The 17,306-nt window shown below is 52.5% G+C and overlaps 1 protein-coding gene across 1 annotated transcript in view; it reads left to right on the forward strand.

Moving 5' to 3' along the window:
• Window positions 1–3,869: 3,869 nt before the first annotated feature.
• The window catches only part of LOC144729065 (lysosomal cholesterol signaling protein-like), a 25,913-nt gene continuing 12,476 nt past the window's right edge, over window positions 3,870–17,306 (forward strand). Inside the window, 9 exon segments of the mRNA XM_078608932.1 lie at window positions 3,870–4,164; window positions 10,824–11,443; window positions 12,073–12,209; window positions 12,211–12,382; window positions 12,783–12,957; window positions 13,360–13,522; window positions 14,384–14,539; window positions 15,399–15,482; window positions 15,980–16,100. Of these exon segments, the coding sequence (XP_078465058.1) occupies window positions 10,948–11,443; window positions 12,073–12,209; window positions 12,211–12,382; window positions 12,783–12,957; window positions 13,360–13,522; window positions 14,384–14,539; window positions 15,399–15,482; window positions 15,980–16,100 (1,504 nt within the window). The 5' untranslated portion in view covers window positions 3,870–4,164; window positions 10,824–10,947.

Genomic DNA, 17,306 nt, shown 5'->3' on the forward strand with positions numbered 1-17,306 from the left:
TCAAACATCACCCTCCACTCGTGGACTCATTTTATGTTTGCAGACGAGGTCACCTTGTGTCCACAGTGGCAGCTGCAACTGGGAGTGCCCTTTAGAATGTGTTGAAATTAGATAGAAAGCATTCTGAGACGCCCTGGCATATTGGAGGGTGCTGTTTTCTATATAAAAAAACATTTATTGAAAATATGCAGGCAAACTTTAGAGGTATGCAATCGTGAGGTGATGGGGATGTAAAATTGACATGGAGTGATAGCGAGCGAGATAACGTGAACATTTAAGTTGTTGGACGTGGCATGAGGTAAGAGGAGAGATGTCTGGAGATGTCAGAAAGATTATGGGAGACATAGTCAAACGTTTATTGATGTCAATGCAGTGATATCATCACGCGCTTAACTGCAACTTGAGAAAATACAGTGTTCTTATGAACTGACATTAAAGCCGACGTGGCAAAGCCAGGGACACAAAGTCCAGGTGGTTATCGACAAGATAAAACAAACTTGTGTTTATTTGGGTTGACGTTTTGCTTTATATGCACACAGAAAAACCACGTGCAGATTTTACCGTCACTGGTGACACATCGCGCTGGACAATGTGCCGCATAATACTGGTAGGAACCTCCTGGTTACACCAGCCCACAGGGGATTATTGTGTCCGTCGTGCAGGGAGGGGCTGGGTGGGGAGGGAGGGAGGGGCGGGGCTGGGTGGGGACGGTGGGGCTGGGTTGGGAGGGGAGGGTGGGGAGGGGCTGGGTGGGGAGGGTGGGGCTGGGTGGGGGGTGGGAGGGGTGGGACTGGGTGGGGTGGGGCTGGTCACCCCGTGGTGCCCTTATAAAACTCAACGTTTAACCTACTCACGCCGGCTTGTGCCCGCCCTCACAGTCGGGCATATTTGCGGAATACACCACGCCGCCGTTGACCCTGGCCATTGACCGAGCAACCCAACGTTCCTACCAGCTGCCTCCGCAGGAATGTGTTAATCAGAGGTGGGAAGGCCACACCATGAGACAGTGCCCACAATTGGCCTTGATACGTTTAAGATGCTTACATAGAGGAGACAACCGGAGCATCTGGAGACAACCCACGCATTCGAGGGGGGAAACACGAACTGCTCAACCAGAGCTATGAGTACTTTGAAACCTGCATTGCCTTTGTATAGTTCGCGTTTTGGTGTTCTCTAGTCTGACAATCCGTGTCCAAGACAGTGCGTGTATCATCAGAGCGCAGCCCTTAGAAGCAGTTGCATTTGGAGGCGTGCCCCCTCTTTTCTCTCCGCCTGATGAAGGCCACTTGTGTTGCGATCGAAACGTCGTGGGTTTTTTGCTTTTATTTTTAACTTAATTACATTTTTATTTTCCATCTACGTGACTTTCACGAAAGAACCAAGAATATTATCAGAGCACGTTTGTTGGCATGTTGTGCCACAAGTACGTGTGGCTAATGCAGTCTTGATGTCTTGCAACAGGAGGGATCTGTTTGGTGTTTGAACATCTCATCACCTCGTGTTTTATTGCCAGAAAGGGTGAAGCCGATTCTTATTTGTCCATCCCTCCATCCCATGTAGAAGGGAAGGGATTTTTAAAATACACGTGTGCTCCATCAACCCTCGGTGCCTCTCCAGTGCCCCATTACAGGCCATGTCCATAGCCTCCACCGCCCGGCTCAATCGTGTGATTACCACGTGGTAATCACAGGCACATATCTGTCAACCCCTTGTCAGTGCCTACCTTAGTACAAACCAAGTCAGACCTTATTGGTCACCCCGTGCCCCTTAAAAATCTCAACGTGCATCCTACAAAGTCCCATCACAAAGGGAGAAACGCAATCAAATAGACATGGATTTTGTTTCGATTTATTGAAACGGCTGTACGTCGTATGGACCTGAAAACTCAATTTCCTTGGACAAGAATACGGAGAAACCGTATGGGTTGACAGGTATGCATGCATGCCATGGTGTTTCAAAATATGCGCAGTTATAAAACATTGCAATACCTATACTGTACACACTTTTTGTTATCAATCACACCCGAATTCATTTCTCACGTTACATTTTCCGCAACGCTGCCAGGAGTGGTTTGGAGTAAGGATAATTATCGGCGTAAGGCACTACCGCTAGAGTCGACTATTGCACCCTATATTCCAATGATCCCATGGGCAGGTTTAGGACAAATTAAGGCGAGATGGATGTGGCTTGGCTAAAATATAACTGCTGGAACGGCGTTCGGGACTGTAACAGCTGCACATCAATATGTACACAGACTCATCAGCATGCTGTTGCCATCTATACAAACGTGAAACCCATGTAACGACACAGTAAGTACAGTGTTGTATATTCAAATAAATTATTCCTGTACGTACAGGAATGGGTCGATCATGCCTGGTGATTGTGGCTTAGTGGAACCTAATCCCATTATTGTGCTATTAAGTGAATAATCACGTCTTAAAATCCGCATGTGGGAGCGAGCGGTGGTGCAGTGGTTAGCACGCTGCACATTGACCATCAGTGGCGAGTGATATCCGAACCGCACTGACCATCGTGGTGAAGTATGGTCAAACCACCATCACGTTTACATTGCACGAGACGGCCTTCAGCCAGCAATGGTTGGTCAAATGTGTGTGAATTGTAACGACTAATTGCTCTACAGTATATTATGTTGCCATATGGACGTATACACAACGCCACCTCAAGCCAGAACGTGACGCAACGCCAAGGAGGAGGCCGACAGCATCCTGGCCGTCGAGAAGCGCGCAGACCACGCCGCGGGGCGAGCCCAACGTCAGTCGTCGTGAACGCAAATTAATCGCGTTCATCGTCGTGAGCGGTGATTACCCTGATTGTGGAAATGTGCTGTGTAAGGCGGCGGGGGCGGGGCGGCGGTGGGGGGGCATGAGAGGGGGGGGGCATGAGAGGGGGGGGGCATGAGAGGGGGGGGGCATGAGAGGGGGGAGGGCATGAGGGGGGGGGGGCATGAGAGGGGGGGCATGAGAGGGGGGGGGCATGAGAGGGGGGGCATGAGACAGGGGGGGGGCATGAGAGGGGGGGGGCATGAGACAGGGGGGGGGCATGAGGGGGGGCATGAGGGGGGGCATGAGAGGGAGGGCATGAGAGGGGGGGCATGAGGGGGGGCATGAGAGGGGGGGCATGAGAGGGGGGGCATGAGACAGGGGGGGGCATGAGGGGGGGCATGAGGGGGAGGCATGAGGGGGGGGGCATGAGAGGGGGGGCATGAGGGGGGGGGCATGAGAGGGGGGGGCATGAGAGGGGGGGGCATGAGAGGGGGGGGCATGAGACAGGGGGGGGCATGAGAGGGGGGGCATGAGGGGGGGCATGAGACAGGGGGGGGCATGAGGGGGGGCATGAGGGGGGGCATGAGGGGGGGGGCATGAGAGGGGGGGGCATGAGAGGGGGGGGCATGAGAGGGGGGGGCATGAGACAGGGGGGGGCATGAGGGGGAGGCATGAGGGGGGGGGGGCATGAGAGGGGGGCATGAGGGGGGGGCATGAGAGGGGGGGCATGAGAGGGGGGGGCATGAGAGGGGGGGGCATGAGACAGGGGGGGGGCATGAGAGGGGGGGGCATGAGGGGTGGCATGAGGGGGGGCATGAGGGGGGGCATGAGAGGGGGGGCATGAGGGGGGGCATGAGAGGGGGGGGGCATGAGAGGGGGGGGCATGAGAGGGGGGGCATGAGAGGGGGGGCATGAGGGGGGGGCATGAGAGGGGGGGGGGAGGGGCATGAGAAGGGGGGGGCACGAGGGGGGGGGGGCACGAGGGGCGGGCGGGCGGCGGCGGCGATGGGGGGTCTCGAGGGGGTGCTGCGACGGACGACCCACGTGGTGGTGGGGGTGGTGGGGGTGGTGAGGGGGGTGCCGCCTTCCCACAGCTCCCCCCGCCCCACCTCGCCGAACGGAGTCGGCGCTTCGCTCTCGCGTCGTCGGCGAACCGTGAACGAAATCCGCATCGAATTAATTTGGCGACAATTTTAAAGAGGACGCGCGCTCCCTCCTCGGGCACAGCAAAGGCGTCGCTCTGGCGAGGCCGCCGCCTCCTCCTCCTCCCCTCTGTTTTTGCTCAACGAGACGAGAGGCGGAGTTTTAACGCGCGGCGGAATTGAGCAGCAGCAGCGGCGGCGGCGGCATCATCAGCGGCATGCCGAGCGCTCGTCAGGAGGTATGATGATGGCCCCTTGCAGTGTGTGAGTGTGCGAGGTGAGTGAGTGAGTGTCTTCCTGTGGCTCCGTCTTCAAGTCGACTCGACAGCAGCCCTCGTTGTTTGCGAGGCGGATCGCGGGTTGGGGAAGGCGGCGGTGGTGGTGCTGGGCGGCCTAGCTCCAGTCGCCGTGTCGTCCTGCCACTCGATTCGCTCGACCTAGAGTCCTAGACGCCCTCACATCGCTGCCGAGCTCCACGAATCCCGCGGAGCGCTGTGCCCAGCGGCCAGGGCGGCACGACCAGAGGATTCGTGTGTGGGGAGCGGTGGCGCAGTGGTTAGCGACACTGCGCTACCCACAGCGGGAGTTTTATTCATTGGCGGTCGCGGCGAACACCGCTGGCGAGCGATGTAAGAACTGCTCCAGTTCTGTTCTTGCTTTCAGCAATCCGCACTGACCAGCGTGGTGAAGTATGGTCAAGCCCCCCCCCTATGCCCCCCCCCCACCATGAGCAACAGCATGGGAAGGTTTGGATTCGCAAGGGGATGCTGTTCTATGTTATCTTATTTATGTTACTATTATATACACCACCACAACGCCTGTGCACATACTCTAGACTGGAGTGGTATGAGATGTGTGTTTTGCATTTTGTATGCGTAAAATAATAATAACGTGAATCTCTTGTCAAACCACTCCCGGATGATTGCCTCCCCACGCCGTTCTGGGCGTGGGGGTCTCTGACTATACTTCACCACGCTGGCCAATGCGGATTGATGAAGAACACGCCACGTTTGGGTTCGGTTATGACTCGCCACTGATGTTAGGCATCGCCTGGAATCGAACTCTGGTGGCCGGGTCCATAGCGCAGTGCGCTAACCACTGCACCACCGCTCCCAACCTGCACGTGCACGGTGCTCTGTATGGACTCTACATTCCTAGAATTAAATATTTCATTTAAAATCAGGCGAGAGGTCATAGATACTAAAAAAAAAATTGAGACCTGGTAAATTAAAACGTAAATTATTCTTAAAGTAAAACAGGGGTATACATGACCGCTATTCAATTGCGGCAATTATAAACCATAGAATACAATTATCGTAATATTACACATTCGCCTCTGCCAAATATCACCCGGAATGCCTCTGGAGCTCTCTCACGCTCTCGAAAGCTAAGCAGGGGTTGAGCCTGCTCAGCCCATTCAGGAATTTTCTGACGACCAAAGCCACTCCGGATGAGTCCGATGGGGTCAGATCCCCCAACCCGCCACGACCGACCTGAGGAAGCATCTCCCCATCACCCCAAAGACTCATGCATTGTGGGGGAGGCCTTCACCCAGCAGTTGGATTGAGACAGAAGGGTTTTACATATTAAACACTCTGTGTGTGTGTCACTATGTACCCCGCGCGAGCAGTGTGTACACGTGTGCTGCATGCACAGTAGTGAGTGGGGTGTTCGCACACGGCTGAGCTGTGTGGAATGAGAGTGGGTGAGTGTGGTGGGACCGCATTGCAGACACGGCCGCGACGCACGAGGTTTAGACGCACGCGGATTTAATTACAATCAAGACAACTGTCAATCCACTGCTGGATGATGGCCTGCCCCCCCCCATGTCGCTTTGGTCGTGGGATTTGTTTGAACGCATTTCACCACGCGGTTCGATGCGGCTCGGTGCGTTTGGGATTCCCAGGAATTTTGGATGCCCAGAACGATTTCCACCGTGGCCTGGGAGTCGAACTTGGGTTGCACGGTGAATAGGGCAGTGTGGCAAACCACCGTTGACATCGCTTCACGCCACACGAAACTATTTAAATTCCCTTGCATTGTTTCTCATCCCAGGTTCTTATAAGCTATTCAAGAAGCCTATGAATTCCTGTCGATTACAACTGTAATTCGTGATATTGGTTGCTGGTCGTTTCAGACATTTGGGTCTGTGCTCAGCAACAGTGGTTTAAAAAGAACACAGTAAAATACAGTAATATTATGGCACTATTAGAACACACTAGCACACGGAAGGTAAAACAAAGCGTCCAATAACCGCATACATTTAAGTGCACATTTTAGCATGCCTGGTGTACTTGCAGATGGCCGTAAAGGAATGCAGTAATTGCTGTGTGTTCACTGCTGGGAGTATGGGAGATGCAAATGCGTAGTGTTAGGCAGAGCACTTGGGTTAAAAATAATCGGGTGCTCTTTTGCATTACTTCAGGGCTACAGTGACGGCCTGGTTTTAGTTGATTAGGCAGATGTGTTTTTTTATTTGGTGTTGCAAGCCAACCAGAAACTGGTGTAATGCCCCCTCGCTTGGATTTGTGCCAGTGGATTCTAGCGCCGAAGCTAGGCCTCAGGTTTATTTGTTAAAACAAGCTGAGAACCCGAGATATCCGGATATTGTCACGTTCAAGAGTAGCCAGGGTCAAGAGCAAACTCACTACTACATCTACGTTTGGTTCAGGTTGTGTCCGGGTGAGGTTAGAACTCCCAGAAGTTCGTCATGCAGAGATAAATGTGCCGTGCTAATGTTGGTCGAGTTTTTGCTGTTGCATTTGTAAGGAAAGTGACTGAGCTTGGGCCGAACACGTCACTAGTATTGATGATGACCTGTGGGCGAGTCTAATGACAGAGTGGCAGTCAAAGGAGGCAACATTCCCTCGAGCACCACTCTCGAGCTTGGGGAGTCCATCATCCAGCAGTGCATAGAGATCATGGCTCCGTATGATGAAATATACGCATTCAATAGATATGCGGGTGTTTTTTTAAAACATGTATTTGTCAATAACATTCCAATCGCACTATCGTCAGCCATATAATGAATTGAATACATTTCCATTTGTAACTCGGTGAGCAGCGTCAAAGAACATCCCATGAAGGCGATGTAACAACTTTAATTTGCGTCTTTATCCACTGTAGAGTCACACCTTTTATATAATTATATAACCTGAAAAGAGTGTTTCCTTTAAGACTGAAATGTTTCATTCTGAAAGCTGGAGTAGACCAAATTAAGTAAAAACAAACCGATGGTTTTCTTTTTTTGGGCAGCCATTTGTGTCCAGCTGAGACAATTCATTGGCCACTCTTGAGAACCTGGGTTCATCAGGGGTAGCTTAAGTGAGTTGAACCCAGCATCTCAGCAGTATCGGCCTCAGTGCTCTGGCACAGTATGAAACCCTCTTGAGTCACCCAGCCACGTGTTAATCTGCTTCTTTAGTATGGCAGAGCATTAAACCCTCAGCGTTCCTCCGTTCATGTTGAGGTTGGTGCGTAAGGCAGTGGACGGCCTCAGGAGTGAGCCTAATGAATGTGAAATGCTGCCAGAGAATGATGGAAGCGGGCAGTGGTGTTACCATGCGCTCCACTCTTTGAGATTGGTGACCGCAGTGGCATTTTTTCGTAATTTTTTTGTATTTCCATTTGGCCCATGAGCTCTTCACCTATCTCCTGATTTATGAATATCATATCTCTTCGCTGATTGGGCCCCTTTAACTACAAGTCCTACCACTGTTAATATCGAATAATAAAAACAGCTGATGATGTTCAGCTCTGACTTGGCGGATGGATAACGACCTCCCCCCACATTGTGCAGCTCATGGGGGCTCTGTGGCTGTATTTCACCACTCCGCTCAGTGCGTGTTGGTAAAGGCAGGCAGCGTAGATGTAGGAGTGAAGTACATTCCGAGATATTTTCCCATCCTGCTCACTGCTGCCCACAGAGTAGCCCTGCGAATGCCTACAGCACCCATCCAAGCAGTATACATTCTCAACCCTGCTTAGATTCTGCATATTGTATCACAATTTTGGGTGCATTTTGGGGGAATTTAGTTGGCACTAGGTCTGACTTGCTGGGGGGGGATGATGCGGGGTGGGGGTGACCTGCTACCAATGATGGCTTTCAATAAAAAAAAATCGATTAAAAAATGTGGAACAAAAACCCATGGTCGTTACCGACTTTTACTTTACGTTGTACTCTCCACGTAATGCCAAACAGTAAAGCACGTGTTGTCCCGACCAGCAGCCAGGCGGGGGGGAGCATGTTGTGTTTCGGCTACGCGGACGTTGTCTCGGGTTCCTGGAGAGACGAGCGAATGTGTCGGTGAAATTGAAGCCGGGGCGTGGTGGCATTGGTGCTGCTGCTGCTGCTGCCGCTGGCTACCATTTGGGGTTTGCACGTTGCCCAACAAACGAGGGCTTTTTGAGGCAACGTTGTCTGGCCAGGGTCAGAGTGGAAGTGACCGTGTTTGTTATTATTATTATTGTTGTTATTCCAGAATGGTCACGTTTGTAACCAGCAGCGCCTTGCTGTGACCAGCTCAACGCCTGTCATGAAGCGTGGACCATGTGATTGTTTTTGCAGCGGCGCTTTCTGTTTTGTAAACGCGGGCGAAACGATGTGTCTGTTCGCAAGCGGGAACTTGTCCAGCAGAATAAGCTTGAACATTCCGTTTTGATGTGGCTGAAACTTGAAGCTTTAATTTTTTTTTAATCAAATCTGACGTTTAGTTCCACCTGATTTTGTTGGATTTGGTCCAAGTAAAGGTGTGAATTTGTTGTCTAACACTAAAAGCCACGAGACGTTCTCACGTGAAGTTTTATGAGAGTCGTTCATAGTTAACCCCCTCTTCGAGTTGTCGTAAATGTGAAAGTGATATTAATCTTGCCAAGTTTTTCAAAGTGTTGTCCCATCGATGTTGTAACATATTGATGCCTAAAGTTCCATAATTTTTTAGGACGGGTACACAGCCATTTGTGCTTTGAGTGTAAAACCTTTTAAACGATTTGCGAGCACTCAAACACAGTTCTGCATTTCAGGCACATGCCCTCCCTTTAGTTTCAAATTTTGGAAAATTTTCCTTCACCAGAAACCTCATTACACACAGCATGTGTCGCCACTGTTCGATGCCATCTTGGAATTACCCAGACTGCTTTGCGCAGCTGTAATATCACTTGACTCAGGCGTTCAGAAGTTGTCACGACTGCAAGATGCCTGAGCAGTGTGGAAGAGTAGGCCAAGTATCCCCTAGAGGTAGGCTCTAGAGAAACCCCCTCGAGTGGAGGCCCTTTTGCCAATTGTGTCATGAGGACACAATTGCAGGGCTGCACCTTTACCTTATGTGTGTGTGCGTGTATAGGGGGGAGCGGTGGTGGAGTGGTTAGCGCGCTGCGCTACAAACCCGGCAACCCGGGTTCGATTCCCGCTCACGACCAACACCATTGACGATTATCTGAACCGGTCCTGGACCTCCCCTAGGTCGACTCGGCCACAATTGAGTACCTGGTATGATGTGTAAATATCATCACTGGGGAGACAAAGGCGGCCAGGCGTGGTGCTGTCTACCCACCCCCTCGTGTGCTGTGCCGGCCTTCATAGGTGCTCACTAACAGCACTTGCTCCTACAATCTGTTAAGGCTATACGGGGGATCTTTGTCTTTTGTGCGTGTATATAATTATATATACAAAATGTGAACATGGTTATTTAAAGGCATTGTCCCAAAATACAGAGGGCAGCTGGCTCTGCACCCGACTGCCAGCTGACAGGGGGATTGGCGAGCCCATGGGTTTGGAAATTTGCCGTGAGCGGGCGTAACGGGGCAAAGGCCGTTCCTCCATACCGCGTTCACCATTGACGCCTCATTGCCGTCCAATTAGAACGTTATTCCTGCCGTGTTTTATACGCCAGAACCTTATTGACATTGTGTTGGCCAGATAGAGCCTCTTTGCCTGGTCTATTAATTTGTGCATATCCGTTAAACATTTTAGATTTTTGAAGGGCAATTTTGTATCTTTTGGATCGTTAACATTTTGCAATAATTTATTGTGCTTTCCTGCTTACAAAAGTGACCTCCGTTCCACTTTTCATGGATAAGAATTTCTAATGCAAATGATGCCACTCCCTGCAACGTGATACTTTAAGATCAATTGGGAACAAAAGTGTTATTTTTTCGGAATCTTTGTATCTAGGTCCGATTATTTTCATTTTCCAGATTAATCCGAAAATTAGGAACACATATCCCTAATTCGTGTCGCACGGATGGTTCATCTTCCAGTCGTCCGAGTCCATTAACCCATAACACCTCTCTGTGTCGCAGTGGACATTAAAGACCAGGCGTTATTCATCAGAAAAGAGGCCATTGCGTGCTGCCGTCAAAGGGTTCAAATTTGGCAAATTCGAAAGTTACAAAATTGAGATCATACATAGCAATCATCGCCCCCTTCTTGCAGGCTCATGCCCCAGGTGACTCTTGCAAATGGCACTACCCTGGTCGAGTTTTCACCCGATTTAACTCATCAACTTGAAACGAGATTGTGACTCCCCAATAAAATGAGTAACTGGTGCGGTGTGTGAGAACACCATCTCTGCTGGCTTTAATAGGTGTTCGCTAAAAACACTTGTTGCAACACTTGCTTTAGGCTGCACGGGGCACCTTTGTCTTTGTATGCACGTGCATGTAAGAGGATCTGTCACATGCCTGATGAGTTCGGTAAAAAAAACATCTATTTTGCAAACAGTTGGGCACAACACGTGTTTGACATTGTAAAGAGGTCACGTGAATGGTGGTGACTGCACTCATAGCCAAGTTTTCGTGCAAAGTCGAGCCTGTTAAGTTTATGATTTCCATCATCAATGGAATGGAAATTAGAAACCTCATCCTGTTTGATGTAAAAACGTGACCTTCACTGCCGCAGGAAAAAGGAAGAGCCGCTGTTTGAAACCCCGGTCGCGTGGGTGGAAAACAGCCGCCTCCGTCGCTACCGCGCAAACAAAGTCTCCCCACCACCACAAACAACACCGACGCCACCCACCCACCCCATGGCGCTGCCGCAAAACTTCACGGCGACGCTCCTGCACGCTCCGCCGTCGTCGCCGACGCCGCAGTGGCCATTCCCAACCGATCCCAACGCCACCGACGATTACGGCGGCTCCGAGGAGTATCCGGGCGGCGTGCCGCCCAGCGTGGCGGTGGACCGCCTCTTCCCGGCGCTGCTCGAGTGCTTCGGCACGGTGCTATGCGGCTACGCCGCCGGGCGCTCGGGCCTGGTGCCGCCGTCCGGCGCGCGGGGCCTCGGCGGGTTCGTGTCGTCGTTCGCGCTTCCCGCGCTTCTCTTCCGCAACATGGTGGTGCTGGACTTTGCGGCGGTGAGCTGGGGCTTCCTGCTGGCCGTGCTGGCCACCAAGGTGGCCGTGTTCGTGCTCGTGTGCGCCGTCACGCTCCTCACGGCCGCGCCGGCCTCGCGCTTCGCCAAGGCCGGACTCTTCCCCATCTTTGCGACGCAGAGCAACGACTTTGCGCTTGGGTACCCCATCGGTGAGCCGGCCAAAGTCCGTCGTTGCTGCCTGTTGGTTGTGGTTGTTTGGTGTCGTAGGTCTACGGCAGAGGTCGTAACCGGGTACCCGATACCCGTACCCTACCCGATACCCGGCTACCCGTACCCGGCCAGGTACGGGTACGGGTAGGCCGTGAGTCACTGGTGAGTAGTCGTTTGTCACTCATTTCGGGTAGGGTACGGGTAGGGAACGTCTACCCGTAACCGGCCGGGTACGGGTACCCATTTGCGACCCTGGTGCGGCCGGGTACGGGTAAGGAATCAAAACCCGTTTGCGACCTCTGGTCTACGGAGAGGCCGTTCCCCTCACCGTGACAAATTGATAAAGTGTAGCCCTGCAGTTGCTTGCTCGCGTAACTGCCGGTGGAAGGGCCTCCAATAGATGGCGCTCTCCGGTACCACTGCCACCTAGCGATTTTAAAATTCCCATGAAGCAAAGGTAAAAATGGCATCGCACAAGATCAGGACACCGATCGATAGAAAAACACGTGAAGACGAAACTATAAGTAACAGTTGATTATTATAACTTCAGCAGAATTGTGGATACGACCAAGTCGGTCACCGCGTGTACTGTCCGATTTGTCGTTTTGCCGGCCGCGTGGTGTCGCAGTGCAAGCCCTGTACCAGGCCACCAACCCGGAGTACGTGCAGTACATCTACCTGGTGGCGCCCATCTCGCTGGTGCTGCTCAACCCCGTGGGCTTCGTCTTCTGCGAGCTGCAGCGCATGCGCAATGTGGAGGTGGAGGGGCCCCGGGGAGGAGGAGGAGGAGGTTGGGGGGGGGGAGACGACGATGACGGCGCCGCCGCGGACGCTCTCGGGCTGCTCCCGCGCTCTGTCCTCGCTCCGAACTTGCGCCGGCGCCATCCTGGGCGCCCTCGTCAACCCCGTGGTGCTTTCCTCCCTCGTCGGCCTGGCCGGTGAGCCGCCCTAGAAACGACGTTCTTTTCAAGACGACCGATGACGTCGTGTAAACCGGAACGTACAATAATAATAATGACCGACGATCGCAGGGCACGACTTGTGCAAGGCTTGCTTGAGAAGTACAAACTATCGGTCGGGGTTTGGGTAGGGCGAGGATTCGGAGCAGGTAAAGAAGGGGAACATCGGTCCGCTTTTACAACGTATAACGACGCAATTCCCGATCCACAAATACGAAGGGCACTTCACGCCGATACGCTCCGCTGCCGCTGACGCGGTTGTCTGGCGTGACCACGTGAATGTGAAATTGTAGTTGTTGCTCTGAATCTGCACGAGCCCTACGGAAGAAGAAGGTGCGCTTGTTCTACGGGTGGCGTTTTGGTGCTGGTGGTGTGGCAGGTAACTTCCTGCTGGCGCGCAAGGTTCCCGAGCTGGTGTCGCGGTTCCTGGACAGCCTGGGCGCCGCTTTCGGGGCATCGGCGCAGTTCTACCTGGGCCTCTCCATGGTGGGGAAGATGCAGAGCCACACGCGTGGCACCGTCGTGTCCATCATCCTGCTCATCACCGCCAAAGTGTACGCCGGGGACCGCGAACACGGGGCGGGACACACCCTGACCCTCGAACCATGACCCCCCAGCTCACGATGTCTGCTGACGGTTGCGTCGGTTGCCGTGCGTCCGGTGTCCTTTTCCCTGTCTAACGTTTACTTGTCTGTTTGGACGTTTGGCTGTCCACCTATCTTCTGTATGTCAGTCAGTCTGCCTGCCTGTCTATTTGTCTGGCTTGTGGACTGTGTGTATTTTAGTCTGTCTGAATACCAGTCTGCCGTTCTGTGTGTCCGCGCGTCTTTCCATCTGTCCGACTTCTCAGGTGTTGAAGTTCAATTCAGACCGATTAGCACCGTTTGATTCCCCTTGAAAATCAACTTGTCCCCGGGTGCTACCTTACGCACGTACCCGTGCGTACGTGCCTGCAGGCTGGTGTTCCCGCTGCTGTGCCGTGAGATGGTGGAGCTGTTGGAGACCAGGGGAGAGAAGAACCACACGAGCCTGCGCGACTTCGGCTTCCTCTACGGCGTCTTCCCCACGGCGCCCAGCGTCATCATCTACGCAAGCCGCTACGCCATGGAGATCGAGACGGTGCGCGAGGCCCTTGCAGGACTCTCGGCCTCTCTGTGTGTTGTCTGTGGGTGTCAGTTTTTGTTTGTGCGGCCGGTATATGTCTGTGTGTGTGCACATAGGTGGGGAGCGGTGGCGTAAAGGTTGGAGCATTGCGTTATGAACCCGGAAATCCGAGTTCAGTTCCCGCTCACGGCAATCACCAGTGACAATTATCTCAACCGGTCCTGGGCCTGCGCTAGGTCGACTCGGCCTCAAATGAGTATCTGGTGTGGTTGTAAACATCGCGACTAGGGAGACAAAGGCAGCTCGGTGTGGTGCTGGCCACCCACCCCCTCGTATGCCATGCCAGCCTTCATAGGTGCTCGCTAACAGCACTGGCCACAACATTCTCTTACGGCTATGTCACAGATGTGTGTCTTGTCTGTGTGTTGGTGTGTTCATGTGCGTGTGCCCACATGTTTTGGTCATGGGAGTTGTTTGACCATACTTTACACTGGTCAATCCTCGTTGGGGAGGAGTGGTCCAGGACCAGTTCAGATTTCACTGGCCACTGATGTTAGCCGTGGCCCGGAATCAAGTTGAGGTGGCCAAGTTCATAGCGAAGCGCTACAACACTGCTCCACACATACAGACAGATGCTCACACGTGTACCGTATACAAAGTTTTTGTGGTCAGCATCTGCGATGGGCAGGGGCACTGACAGAACGGCATTTGTGTTATTCAATGAATCACCTCCATGTGTGCTGCAACATCACTGCACTGATCCACACCGGACTTGTGCATTCACAAACGATAACGGGATTGTCTCCCTCCCCTACCTCCATACCTCTCTCTCTGTCTCCCTGCCCGTGTGCGTTGCCGTGTGCGCGCGCGGGGCAGCTGTCGACGGGCATGGTGGTGTGCACGTTCCTGTCGGCGCCGCTCATGTACGTCTCGTCGTGGCTGCTCGCCATGCCCAAGCTCGACGATCGCGTGACGCGAGCCGTCCTGGACAGCGTGAGCTTCGACATCAGCATCGTCGGCCTCATCTTCCTGGTGGGCGTCGATCGCGACGCCGGTCCCCCTCCCGTGAAATCGATCTCGTCCGTTTAAACCACAAACCGCATTGCCCTGTCCTCGCTTCCCGTTTGTTTGGTCCTCTGGTGCAGCGCCGGAGAGATGGGGGCGGTGCAGGTGGGGCCATTTCAGGCAGAACTCAAATCAGAGGGGGGGTTCAGAGGGGGGCTCAGAGGGGGGCTCAGAGGGGGGGCTCAGAGGGGGGCTCAGAGGGGAGCCTCATCTGGCAGTTTTGCCCCTGGCCTCTAAAAGACTTTTGGTGGCCCAGCTGCAATGGTATTTCACAAATTAAGTGGAAATGCTAACGTAATGTTGTGGTTTTTTTTGTATAGAAATTGGTAACTGATCTAAGGCCATGAAATGGGTGCAATTAATAACCTGGTTTGTTGATGATGATGATGTCACATATGTCATTTATAGTTCCCGGAAAACCTTGTTGCTTCTCAAGATGTATTTTTTTGGATGATTCTGCACAAAGATATTTTGGGCACTTGCCCTCTAGAGGAGTGTTTTGCATTTGGTGGGGGGAAACCAAAGCATTCGGAGCAAATCCACTTTGAAAATTATTCGCGCGCAAAGCTCCAAAACAACAGCTTCACCACTCGCTGCACTGCCGTCTTCAGCCACCTCGCAGCTTCAGCGGCTTTGTGAGTTTCACAAATCTTCGTGATCCTCCAACCCTTGTCTCCAAGAGCACTGGTGGTGGTTTTCCGGATTCAAACCACGGATCTTGGCTTTGTAGACGCATTGCTCATGGGGTCACTCGACCTCTCATCATCCACACCCCCTCGCTGTTTGATGTCCCCGTGTGGCGCTGCGTCTCTGTTTGATGTCCCAGGTCTGGGTGCTGGGTCTGGCAGTGCTGAGTCGCCGCTATCGTCAGCTCCCGCACTTCTTCTCCATCAATCTGTTCGCCGCCCAGGTGAGACGCTGGAAACCGGCACTTCATTTCTCACCCAATATTTTCTGGGTCGCTCATTGGCTGTAGTAGGTGGCATGTGACCGGTAGTAGCCACGGCCACAATGAGAGGAATCCTGGGTGCATTGTGCCATGTGCGGACGTATTTTCCGGATCGCGGACCCGGACAAACCCGGCTGAAATGTGTCCCCGTTTGCGAACGTTTTTGCCCACGTACGTTACATCTCGATGGTTTAGCCGTTTTGGTTTTCATTGCCTTTCCATCGTGTCGGGTATTTTTTCATTTTCGTTGCATATTTTCGGCGTCCTGTTAATTGTATTCCGGTGTCACTCTATCAATCGCGTCCTCCCCTGTCCCCGTGCGCGTGGTATGCATCTCCACGTGTGCCTGCTGTGCGTGTGGCCGCGCGCGTGTGCATGCCACGTGTGCGTGCTGTGCGTTTGACTGCGTGCGTGTGTGTGTGCGCGCGCTCGCCATGTGTGCCGTACCTATCGTGCAGCTGCTGACGTGTGTGGGTATGGTGTGCTGGCACGTGCTGGGCACGGGCGCCGGAACGCTGGCCCGGGTGCTCGCCTTCATTCTGCTCTACGCCCCCATGTGCAGCTCGTACCTCTGGACCGGTGGGTGCCGCCGTGCCGGCCTTACTAGCTGCTTGCTATCAGGGATGAGCTTTGGGTTTCTGGTTTTTAGACGTGAGTTTTTTGGACTTTAAGACCCAAGTTTGGATTTTTTTCATGTTCATGTACTGAATGTAACCATTTTTTTTTATTGTGCTAATGAATACATATTTTTTTTACACAGTTCCATCGATTAAACTGCATTCACTATAACCATTTTAGCCATTAATAATTATTTACGCGAAAGTGATGTCGTGACGGGAAAAGCGTGGTAGCAATACCACGTGAGTGAAGTTACTTATTGTGATGTTATACAGTCCGAAACAACAACAACAACATTCGGTCGGATCATCCGAAACTTGGTATCTATTGCAGAGCAGTAGCGTATTGGTTAGCACACTGAACAACACACCTGTGACCTCCAGTTTGATTCCCGTTCGGGGCTAAAATTATTGACTAATATTTGAACTATTCCTGGGCTTTCCCTAAGTCGACTCGGCCTTAAATAGGTACCTGCTAAGATGTGTAAACATCCGGACTGGATAATCAGCTTGTTCCTCCTGAATATACACGTGTATTGGGCAGTCATCGGTGATATACGCCTGATGGATTGCACCTCATCGCTCATCTACCCGGGTGCCATAGAATTGCTAAAGAAAAAAATACAATTGTAGCCGGTTGCTTTTTTGAAATGCCATATGAAAGAAGCAGAAGCACTGGGGAGGTGAGGGCAGCTGATCGTGGTCCCGGCCACACCATCTCCTTGTGCGCCGTTTACGATTATCTCCGCGATTATCATAATTTATGCATATACGTATATATTAGCATAATTTATGCGAATTACGCATTTTTTTAAATGTTATTAATGTTTATTATTTTTATCAAAATTTCATAACCCGACATATACAACACCGGCCACACTATCTCCTTGTGCGTCGTATCGGCCTTAGTTATAACACTTGTCCCGAAAGATTGTTTTGGCTCTACGGGGGATCTTTGTCTCCGTGTGGCCTACCGCGCGTGTGACACGCGTCGTGCGCTGCTGCTGCTGCTGCTGTTGCTGCTGCTGCTGCGGCTGCTGCTGCTGCTGTTGCTGCTGTTGCTGCTGCTGCTGCTGTTGCTGCTGCTGCTGCGGCTGCTGCTGCTGCTGCTGTTGCTGCTGCTGCTGCGGCTGCTGCTGCTGCTGCTGCTGCGGCTGCTGCTGCTGCT

The sequence above is a fragment of the Lampetra planeri genome, chromosome 31 (genome assembly GCF_965212315.1).
Source record: "Lampetra planeri chromosome 31, kcLamPlan1.2.h2, whole genome shotgun sequence".
Lineage (NCBI taxonomy): Eukaryota > Metazoa > Chordata > Hyperoartia > Petromyzontiformes > Petromyzontidae > Lampetra > Lampetra planeri.